General features: G+C 49.2%; 4 protein-coding genes across 4 annotated transcripts; 2 read left to right on the plus strand and 2 right to left on the minus strand.

The window, feature by feature from the left end:
• Positions 1–215: 215 nt before the first annotated feature.
• ASPSYDRAFT_41825 (2-hydroxy-palmitic acid dioxygenase MPO1) lies at positions 216–1,203 on the minus strand. The gene is made up of 2 exons (XM_040846348.1): positions 1,102–1,203; positions 216–1,028 (listed from the first exon to the last, which is right to left on the minus strand). Exons 1-2 carry the CDS (start codon positions 1,102–1,104, stop codon positions 579–581), a joined length of 453 nt encoding a protein of 150 aa, XP_040706903.1. The 5' UTR covers positions 1,105–1,203; the 3' UTR covers positions 216–578.
• A 708-nt stretch (positions 1,204–1,911) lies between these two features.
• ASPSYDRAFT_688033 (DNA-directed RNA polymerase II subunit RPB7) lies at positions 1,912–2,916 on the plus strand. Its single transcript, XM_040850446.1, has 4 exons — positions 1,912–2,284; positions 2,334–2,414; positions 2,476–2,645; positions 2,708–2,916. Exons 1-4 carry the CDS (start codon positions 2,036–2,038, stop codon positions 2,715–2,717), a joined length of 510 nt encoding a protein of 169 aa, XP_040706904.1. The 5' UTR covers positions 1,912–2,035; the 3' UTR covers positions 2,718–2,916.
• An 801-nt stretch (positions 2,917–3,717) lies between these two features.
• On the plus strand, positions 3,718–5,438 carry ASPSYDRAFT_145694 (uncharacterized protein; the record flags this gene model as incomplete). Its single annotated transcript, XM_040841552.1, has 3 exons — positions 3,718–4,023; positions 4,092–4,562; positions 4,644–5,438. The coding sequence occupies 3 exons, from the start codon at positions 3,718–3,720 to the stop codon at positions 5,436–5,438; spliced, it is 1,572 nt and encodes a 523-aa protein (XP_040706905.1).
• Positions 5,439–6,354: 916 nt separating this feature from the next.
• On the minus strand, positions 6,355–9,964 carry ASPSYDRAFT_688147 (putative RNA interference and gene silencing protein (Qde2)). The gene is made up of 4 exons (XM_040850449.1): positions 9,414–9,964; positions 8,228–9,348; positions 7,922–8,166; positions 6,355–7,850 (listed from the first exon to the last, which is right to left on the minus strand). Exons 1-4 carry the CDS (start codon positions 9,701–9,703, stop codon positions 6,375–6,377), a joined length of 3,132 nt encoding a protein of 1,043 aa, XP_040706906.1. The 5' UTR covers positions 9,704–9,964; the 3' UTR covers positions 6,355–6,374.
• Between the last annotated feature and the right edge of the window lie 290 nt (positions 9,965–10,254).

Raw genomic sequence — 10,254 nt, forward strand, 5'->3', positions numbered from 1 at the left:
ATCGCCGGATATTCATCGTAATAGCTTAGTCATTCCCTCCGCTCCTGCAACCACGGCAATGAAGAGCATGGACAACCCGCAATAAGGAGCATTTCTCGAAAGTGAAGTACAATATTAATTTTATATTACTAGAAATATGAGTTCTTCCGAGTTTTTCGGGAGTGCCCTTTTGGTTGGTTCCCGTCACTTGATTATTGCTTTCCCCAATTCTCGAGTCCTTCCCTCGGGTCCTTCCAAGCTCCTTTCATTTCGCAAAGTTCCCGCGTGAGGTTGACATCACCATCCGCTAGTAACTAAGTAACTAATCGACGAGTAACTGCTTTCTGCATCCTCAACAACTTGAGATAATGAACAATAATATCGAGGTGGATTTTCCAATATTGAAAGTCCAGGCGATGCGGCGGTTGTGCAATTTATCCAGTTAAAGATGCACAACAATCAAACTAGTCCCAAATAACTATCTCAATTCGGCGCAACCACAACGCTTCATGCAAACAGCAACTGACGGACCCTATCATAAAAATAATTACACCAAGTATAGCCATTAAAGCCCCTTACCCCTCAGGCCTCTGGGCCGATCATTTCGCAGCTTTGTTCTTCTCCTTGAATGCCGCGATCTCCTTCTGCACACTAGCATCATACCGTGCCTTCAACTCAGGGCGGTAGCCGAAGAAGAAGAGAATTTCCATCCAGACGAAGAGGGGGGCAAGGAGCAAAGCCTGGACCAAGTTATCCAGCAGAGCCGGAGCACGACCCTCAAAGGCGCCGTGGCCGACAAACTGCAACAGCCAGGAGACAACATGGATCCCACCAAACCAGTAGTTGGCTGTCATTCCGTATGTAGCTAGAAGGTGGTTGCTAAATGCCGCGCCCCCAATGAGCAGCGGCGCGATTAGGGCCCCTGCTACCGGCTCTAAAAGGATATAGAAGGTCGTATAAACGAGCGCTCCGATCGTTCCGACGTTGGGCGGTAGATTTTCGAACTGAAGGACTTCAGGCAGCTTGAAGAGAGGGGGCGAGTTCGATGCCTAGATGTCGGAAGCAAGATCTTATTAGACTGACATTATCCGGTTCAAGTACTGGTGTATTTGAGGAGCATACCATCGCGATCCCGGTAAACAGCAGTATTGGGACACATGTTATATGAATTGCAACGTTTACCTGGACTGGAGTCAGTCGGGGTTTCGCGGTGACAGAGGAGAGGGGGAAACGAACTGGATTGTTATGGTATGCACCGTACTATAGGTGGATGTGAGCAAATCTCCCATGGCTTGAAGACCATTCCATCCAAAGACTTACAAAGAGGAGCTGCTTCTCAAGGTTCAACGCCATCTTAAAGCTGATGAACAGGACAGCGGCACGCTAAAAGTCAATAAGTATAAGATGAGGGCAGAGACCCCGCAGAGTAATATCCTAGAGGGTATAAGTAAGTCATCGTCTGAGCCAGGAGCCAGCCCCAGCGAATAATCAAAAGATGATTGCACAAACGTCATGTGCAGACCGAGGTCCTGCATACTAGGTAGGATGAGGCTGGTATTACGTATTGTGACATACTAAAATGAGGAAATTCCGCAAATTAGAGCGCAGCCTGACGTATCGTATTGTACTGAGCGGATAAAGGATCATCAAAGTCATGTGACCATCTGGAGCTTGTTGAGTGGGATCGGACCAGGCGAGGCTTCACGAGAGCTTTGTTGCTGGATCTGCTGGTTCTTCCTACAAAAGTAACCTTCGTGGGGGATTTTCTGGTCGCGACTGATACCTCGACCGTGCGCTCCTTTCTCTAAATCTATAGCTTTACTGTTCTCGTTTTACGAGCGGCCATGAAGTATTGATTTTTCTGTCGTTAGTCGTTTGTGCCAGCAATTCCGGTCATTATCCCAGCGCAACTCGCCGCTGCGATCGATACAGCGTATTCCTTCGAGGCACGCCGTTAAAATTTTCCCACTGGACCTACCAAATTTGACATCGAACTGCAACAGTGTTGTCCTCCGATCTCGGCTTAACTGACCGCCGAATTTAAGAAGTCGTCGCCATGTTTTTCCTCAAAGAAGAGACCAAAGTTATCTCATTACATCCGTCGTACTTCGGTCCAAATGTGCGCGAATATCTCATCAATCGCTTAAACGAGGAGGAGGAGGGGCGATGTACCGGAGACCACTTTGTGATATGTGTCATGGACATGGTGGACATCGGCGAGGGGCGAGTGCTCCCGAGTAACGGGCAGGCTGAATACACAATCAAATATCGAGCAATTATCTGGAAGCCCTTCCGCGGGGAGACAGTATGTATTAGACCGGTCAACCATAAACCGAGTCTGACAACGTCTATAGGTCGATGCTTCTGTCACGTCAGTGAAGCCCACAGGGATTTTCACCCTGGCTGGCCCGTTGTCGGTTTTCATTGCGCGCAAGGTACGTTCTTCTTGTTGCCTATCACAATTGTTGTTTATCTAGATGCTAACTTGTCTGCAAGAATATTCCCTCCGACATAAAATGGGAGCCGAACACAGTGCCACCACAATACACTGATCATGCGGATCAGGTCATCGAGAAGGGCACCAACCTTCGACTTAAGATTCTTGGTGTCAAACCGGACGTTGCTGCTATCAACGCGATTGGGACGATCAAGGAAGATTACCTAGGGTGGGTTTTGCTTCGCGCCTGGTGTCAAATCATTACTAACATACGCCGCCCTCTTCTCACAGACCGCTATAATAACACGAAGCTTGCGAGCTTATGATGATTACGATAATTGAAACAATCCCGCGAAACAGCGCCGTTCAGTTTTCTGTTTCTATTCGCAAGTACCACACTTATCGGGCCGCAAAAGCTGTCCCTGAAATTGCTCGACAGGATCATGTGAGACTCTCTGGGCTTTGGCCAGACAGGGATTGGATGGAAGAGTTGCAAGCCATACTCTCTTCTTTCGCGGCACCCATACGAAGTGAGGACTGCCAATTATTGAAGCAAAAGCGATCTTGTTTTGGCTGGTGCAGATCTATTCGCGGGGCACCCCACTGGGGTAGTACGTACAGAGTAGAGCGGTGCTTATGAGCAATGACTATCTAGAGGGCAATATACGGATACACAATAAGATTGGAGACTGGATGGAATGAAGTCTAAGGCGTCTTCTATAGAGCACAATAATAACGATTTATTATTATGGTTGTTCTCATTTTATTCGCAGTTGCCTGAGAGACGCGGCTTGGGGACGGGCGTAGTGGTGAAACACTGGTGCATCCGGCGCATGTGGAATCCCCAGTCCTGGGGCTTCCTTGGCCGGTATTTGGGTAATTATCAAGGGAACTTTGAAGAACCGGCCTCTTTGTATCATTTCCCATTGTTATTATGATTGACCTGGGCCTGTCGCGTCGCCCAGCTCAGCCGAATAACCGGGAGCCTCGTGTGTTCAACTGGTCGAGTCTCCCTGGTCCTTCCTCTCTTGAAACTCAATCATAAAGGAAGCCAGAGACAACCTTAAACAAATTCCAGACCCTCGTTTTCTCACTGCTGGTGTTCATTCCTGCATTCTTCTGTCTTCCCCAGACACCGCGATCCGTCTAATAATAAAACATTGTCCTTGGGCGACGGCTGTCAAACCGTGGTTCGTGGCTTGCTCAACCAAACAAACCGTTCCCCTCCTTGATCTCTGAACCGCAACCTTTTTTATTTACTTTCCTTTTCCCTTTTCTTCCTCGAAATCCTCAATTTCGCAATGTCTCTCAAGGACGTGTACCAGAGATTTCTGGCTGCGCCCAACCCGGCGTCACTTGCCTCTGATGTGTCCCTGATCTATATCACCTCCACCACCGAGTTCAAGGGGGCCGACAAAGTGACCAAACACCTCACCAAACAGCAGGAAATCAAGATCAACTCCCAGACGGTCATTGATTCAGTACAAGGCTCTAACGCGCTCTCTCTGGATGTCGACACTTCTCTTCAGTTCCTTACTGGGGGTGGAGCCTATCTTCCCAACCTGGATGAGACGTTCTTGTTCGATCGCGTCGTGAAGTTCCCCACGGTGGGCGCTCCCCATGACCCAAAATTCTCCGATGAGTAGACTACTAATGCCAGCCATTCTGCTTGTAGATCCATATCGTCCATTTCAATTCCCAGAATCAAATCCAAAGCGTCAGAATCCACTGGGATCAGGCCTCCCTCTTAAAACAGGTCGAAGTCATTGGAAACCGGGCTCGAAACTGGCCTGTTCGCGACGCGGACAAGCAGACTCGCCTGATCAAGGTCGCGTCCTCATCGGCTCCCGCTGACAATGGACTCCCTCCCCCAGTAGCTCAGGCTGAGCCTTCATTTGCCGCGAAAGAGAACCAGGATGATGCTCCGGCAGCGCCCCCTTCGCCCGGAAAAAAACGCATCAAGGATCCCTATGCAGCCGACTCACTTTTCGAACTACTTTCACCTAGCAAAGACCGCGAACAGCAGGTGCAGCCTCCTCGCGCCCCCGCCTCCGCCAAACCTCCGCCTCGTGATTACAATGAGCTCTTTGTAGGTGACGAAGGAAACGATGATGCGCCCGATGCGACACCCTCGCGACCCCGCGCCGTTCCTCCCAAGATTGGCGCAGGCAAGAACTTCCGGCCATCGCGTATCTTCGAGCCCGAAGAGGACGAGAACTTGAAGCAGGAATCCCCGGTCGCCCCTAAAGTCGGCGCCGGGAAGAACTTCGGTCCATCTCGCATCTTCGATGACGATGAGACAGTAGCTCGTGAGAAGCCAGAACAGATTGCCTACCGCGCGCACCCGAAACGCTTCGAACACTTCGAGCTGGGTGGTGACAATAGCAGCCGTGAAATCAAGGCTCCCGCCTCACGCCCAGGCTCCCGCCACATCAACAACTGGGATTTTGAAGACTTCTCGACTCCCCAGAAACCGCAACGCAAACCCCGAGGTGAAGAAGTCCGTCATTTTGGTTGGAGCGACGATGAGCCCGAGCAGGATTCACCGCCAGCCAAGCCCCGCGTTGTGCAGCCCCGGCGTGACGCCGAGACTCACTTCCAGATCACAGACGGTGACGAAGAGCAGGGCAACAAGCGCATCATCAGATCATATCAAAACAAGGGGTTGGGGCTCTATAAAAACACCTTGTACGGCGAAGAAGATGACGTCGAGGCCGAGAAGGACACTAAGAAGCAAGCCAGCAAAGAACGACCTCTTTCTGTCGTGCACAACGGGCCCAACCGCAAGAAGGACTTCGAACCCCACTGGGAGGTAACAGACGAACCTCAAGAAACCGAAGGCGATGTCAGCCACGAGAACAAGAAACCCTCGGGGGATCGAGTCAAGGCCATGAAGATGATGGAGCCATCCTGGAATCCCTACAATAGCACCTCAGAGCCAAGCAAGGCGGCCACACCCCCACAGCGTCGGGTTTTACACAACGTGAATCAAAAAAGCTGGGGCTTTGATGAGGAAGAGTAAACCCAATCCCACGCAGGATGAGCGAGCAGTCCAGCAGAAGCCCATGATGGCGACCTGGAAAAAGGAACAGTATACAAACTCACAAAAAATACCGGAAGATACTGAACTGCTGGTTAAGGAATTGGTCAACGCCCGCATGGATATATGACTATCATCGATACACTACGTACCTACGTTTCTTTTTTCTAACTCTCGGCGGTCTTTGTTTGCGCATGTTTTTGCAAGATCCTACTTGCTGCTATTGAGCCCGTCGGTCTACGCGTACACGCCTTGTATTTCTTTTCCTATGCCATTCTCTGTCTGACTTGATATTATCGTCTTTTACTTGTTTGATACTCCGTTCGTATTTACTTTTGACTCTTTATTGTGCAAGAGTACCGTACCCGATTTTATGATTGATTACTCTGTATTTTAGTGATGGTAAATATGAATACCTGATACACAAAAAGAAATAAGAATTGATAAATCATCAAGTAAACCTACGGCGTATATCATTATACAAATATTTGTGTTTTGCTACCTAATATGTACATGGTGGGGACTTGGGGACGCCTAAAAGCGCGGAAGAACAAGAATGTATATATATCGCCAGGGTCAACAAATTGCCATTCTGATATTAAAGGAACTAAAAAACGCTAATTAGGTATTTAATACTCAGACAAAAAAGAAAGAAATAAAGAAAGAAATAAAGAAAGAAATAAAGAAAGAAATAAAAAAAGAAATAAAAAAAGAAATAAAAAAAGAAATAAAAAAAGAAATAAAAAAAGAAATAAAAAAAGAAATAAAAATAAAAATTAGATCCAGGCTCCCAAAGTCCAGGAAATCCCAACTATACATTCAAAAATTCCGAGAATGGCGAAAAGCAAACACCTACTAGCCCGACACAAATAGCATGATGAATTCGGAAAAGAAAGGACAACAGCGCGATTGCCTGTTCTAGATGTAGAACATCGTATCTTTAACTTTAGGATGGATCGAGACTTCTGAACTCTCAACTGTGACGCCGGGTTCTTCGCTGCCGATGACACTGCCGCTAGGGGTTCCTGGTTCAAACGCGCGACTTAGGTAGCACCGGGCACGAGTGCAGACTAGATCGGCGTAATAGGCTGGCGGACAGATGCTGACAGCCTTTGTTGCTCTGCCGAATAGATAGCACATGTGGTGGGTCATTTCCTCGAGGATGTCAGCTGCGTTTTGCGCGGGAAGGGCTGGCTTCAGGTTGAGGAATATTTCGTCCCACACGGTGTAGTAGTGTGCTGGGCGCGCAGTTCCCTTGAGTGCGGTATGAGCCTGGAGGAAGAAGTCCCAATTGCGAGCTTCAGTGACACCGCGATCGACAACTGTGCCGTGGCTGGGGTTGTTGGAACGGTCAGCGTCCTCCTGGCGGGTAGGATAGAAGCGTGTATGGTGACGCTTGCCGACAATTATAATAGAGAACCGAGGCAAGTTATTTGCGGTTAAAGCGGCCGGGTAAATTGCCTTGCAGGCGGCTTTAAGGAGAGGCAGTTCCTTGCTTGTAACAAGGTCGTACTGACCCTCTGAGACGCCATCGCGGTAGACGATAATGTTCTCCGGGTACGCATCTTTGTGGCTACTGGCCCAGCGGCGGAGATGTTCCTTGAGCATGGAGTCGAGAGCGTCGACCATCTCGTTGCGAGCTTCTTTCTGGACACGGATTTCTGCTGGCCATTGTCCGAGAGAGGAGTCGATAGAGGCGACCATGGCTGCGACACTGGGCGCACCTTTGGCGGAGCCGGGGGACGGGTGAGTGACATCAATACCGAGGAGCATTGTCTTGTCCTGACCAATGATTTCCAGCTGTTTCATTTTGACAACTTGGTTGATACCACCGAGCTTGAGATTAAATTTCAAGCCGACATTCGCGAAGTATTGTTCGTTGCATCCTTTGAAACGTTCGGCGAGAACATTGACATTGCGCACTCCATGACGGATATCACAGGCTTTCTTAACACAGTTGTAGATTTTGGTGTCATTAAATGGGAGAATCGTCAATATCAATTCCGGGTTATGTTTGTTCATCAGGTCACCAATCGCATCGTTGATTTCCCTTTCAAAGGTTTCGTGCTCCAATCCAACCTCGGTGCCTGGTAGTGGGGATTTTGCATCGACTCCAACTTCTTTAAGCTTCGCGGTGAATTTTCCAAGACAGTTTTCAAACTCTTCCTGATTCGCAAAGTGTGACCTATTTCCCTGTGTGATATTGATCCAAGTCCAGTTCGAGAGGCTAGAGGTGGTCGAAAACTTGATCGACCTCATGTTCCAACTGCCACCAATGGTATCAATCCGCTTGTCCTTTGATGATTTGGAATCCTTGTAATGCACACTGGGCGGCGGAAGAACGCGCGCTGGAACCGTGATTAGACTGGGGTTGGTTTGTATACCAAATTTCGCCTGTTCACATTGAAGGCATTAGAAATGTATCCTGCGTTTGGGTGAGTGAGAAATATAAGAAATATACGTACCAGAGTGGCGTTGATTGGGTCCCCAAGTCCCAGTGTTTCCATCCCTTTTGTAACAATCGACGAGGCATTTTGTGCTGGGGATCGAACCGCAAACTTCAACATCTCTCTTGTCTGGTTGGGTGAAAGCTTTGTCTTTGCTGGTTGGCCAGCCTCGACTTGGCAGACTTCTACTGGGAGGTACGACGGCTTCTCTATGGATCCCACATTCACAACTGGCATTTTCTGGTCCACCTGGATATTGTAGTCTTCATGTGCAGCGGTTAGATCTGTTTTTGAGATGGGAAAATCTGCAAATAGGGTGCTTACTTTGCTTAAAGAAGTCTGCAACAGTGATGTACGACCCTGACGGCTCGGGGCCAGCCGGCTTCTTGCCCTTCTTGCTCTTAGAGCTGGTCTGTTGACTCGATTGACCTGGAGCATCCAAAAAGAACTCGACTTCTTTCGGGCCTGCACCCCACCTTTTTACCCTTGGTGGGTTCGGAAGTGAGTGTCCATCCCGGGAAGTTGCCAAATTGATAATGGTCTTCATCCTTGGAATCACTTTTCCTTTTCTGTTTTTTCTCTCGATGTGAGTTACGCGGACTCTGAGTTGGTAGAGAAACGTTTTCAAGCTGTAAGTGTCCTTCTTGCCTCCGAGTTGGAACTGGCGAATAACATGGCTTAGGGGCCCATCTTCATAGCAAGCGACATATTTGATCTGAACATTGACCAGTATACGTGCCGTCGCAGCACGAACACTTGCAAAATACCCCCGAAGAGCTTCAAGCCCGGCACCCAAGTTGAACCTCTCGGCGGCGCCAGCCTGGATTGCGTAGTGTTTGTTGGCGCCAACAGAGGCAATGGACGTAGAGGATTTGGGGTAATGGCCGGCCACGATATTCAGTGCTTGCAGGATGTCGGCCTTTTCTTCGAACATCTGAGCTGCATTGGAGGAAGTCAGGTAGTTGAGAAGTGTTGTAGGGTCAACCTGACCAATGAATTTGAGGGTAACTCGATATTTTTCTACCTTCTTCGGCGGCTCATCCTCATGCTCACCCCGGTAGACGATATCGTACGTAACTGGGCCTTGTTGCTGGTCCAAGATTTTCAAATGTGAAATCATAGTTGACCTGTAGTCCGTTACAATACTGGGGCGGAATTCCGAAAAGGGCTCCTCCTCAAGCAACAGACAGATAATCCGTCTTGCTTTTTTAGGCGCGGGCTCGCGGGCTGACAGAGCATCAATTTCGATACTGTGACGGTACAGGCTTTTGCCAACAGACTTTAGTTCGAAGTAGTTGGCAAAAAGGTGGACTTCTCGCCCTTGTGTACCATAGCCGGGACGCTGGGGATATCCAATCGATTTCTTGCTTTTGGTGAGGGCTGCTACCAGGGAATTTTCTGTCTTTGTGATCTTGCTGCTCGGTGATGGGACGTCTCCGGCAGGGCTGGTTATCATAGAAGCGTGCGTAAGTCAACCTGAACCACCGAGTAACCTAGGGAAGTGACATACGTGAAGATAGGGGGTCCTTGATCAAAGTGTCCACCTCCCCGACCACCACCACGGCCACCGCGACCACCACGGCCTCTGAAGCCATTTCTGCCAGGGTCTTGCGCTGGACGATATGGTAGATCGTGAGAGGAGCCACGGCCTCGGCCACGGCCACCTCCACGGTCTGCTCCACGATCAGAGCCCCCGCGTCCTCTCCCACCGCGAGCTCTGCTTTCACCTGGTCCTTTACCACGGTCGTTACCTTTTCCGCGGCTGCCGCCCCGCTGGGGTGGGCCTCCGCCGCTCGACATGATAGCCTTTAGGTGTTAGCGCGAGAAGAGAGTGGCTCGCTGTTTTCCTGACCCGAATAATAGTGAATTGAGACGAAAATAAGGTAAAAATGGGGCACTAAATGCTGGAGAAGATGATGTTCGAATATAATGTGGGGGGAAGAGAAGCTTGCGTGAGAGATGGTTGCTAAGGAAAAGAGTCTTATAATGTCTACGGTGTCGCACGAACCGACCAAAAAGCTGGAGCTTTCTTTAATGGGGAAAACAAGCGCTGGAGCAAGACTGTTTGTACGATTTCTTTTGGCAAACACTGACCCTTACGTGCGCCCTATCGCCTTCCTGGAGCAGTTTTGACCGATCAGCCAATTTTCAAAACCATAGGCTAAGAGCGTTTGACAGGGTACCTGCTAGGAAGCGAAGATGCATGAAAAGTAGGAAATTAATTGGACAAGAAGTTGAGATGCTGAGAGTTCGCATCGGGGCGGGTGCTGGAAAAGCCCAAGGCTGACGTGTGCTCCCAACGATTGGATGGAGCAGAGAATAAATGACGAAGCAAGGCTGTTTTTCTCTGG

Source organism: Aspergillus sydowii (genome assembly GCF_001890705.1).
Source record: "Aspergillus sydowii CBS 593.65 unplaced genomic scaffold ASPSYscaffold_2, whole genome shotgun sequence".
Classification (NCBI taxonomy): domain Eukaryota; kingdom Fungi; phylum Ascomycota; class Eurotiomycetes; order Eurotiales; family Aspergillaceae; genus Aspergillus; species Aspergillus sydowii.

Excerpts from the sequence above, each read along its gene's own strand:
- ASPSYDRAFT_688033 (XM_040850446.1), top strand. The coding sequence starts at position 2,036 with ATGTTTTTCCTCAAAGAAGAGACCAAAGTTATCTCATTACATCCGTCG. Across the intron at positions 2,285-2,333 it reads AGCCCTTCCGCGGGGAGACA|GTCGATGCTTCTGTCACGTC; the intron begins GTATGTATTAGA and ends CAACGTCTATAG. Across the intron at positions 2,415-2,475 it reads CGGTTTTCATTGCGCGCAAG|AATATTCCCTCCGACATAAA; the intron begins GTACGTTCTTCT and ends CTTGTCTGCAAG.
- ASPSYDRAFT_688147 (XM_040850449.1), bottom strand. The coding sequence starts at position 9,703 with ATGTCGAGCGGCGGAGGCCCACCCCAGCGGGGCGGCAGCCGCGGAAAA. Across the intron at positions 9,349-9,413 it reads CAAGGACCCCCTATCTTCAC|CCCTGCCGGAGACGTCCCAT; the intron begins GTATGTCACTTC and ends TATGATAACCAG. Across the intron at positions 7,851-7,921 it reads ACCCAATCAACGCCACTCTG|GCGAAATTTGGTATACAAAC; the intron begins GTACGTATATTT and ends CAATGTGAACAG.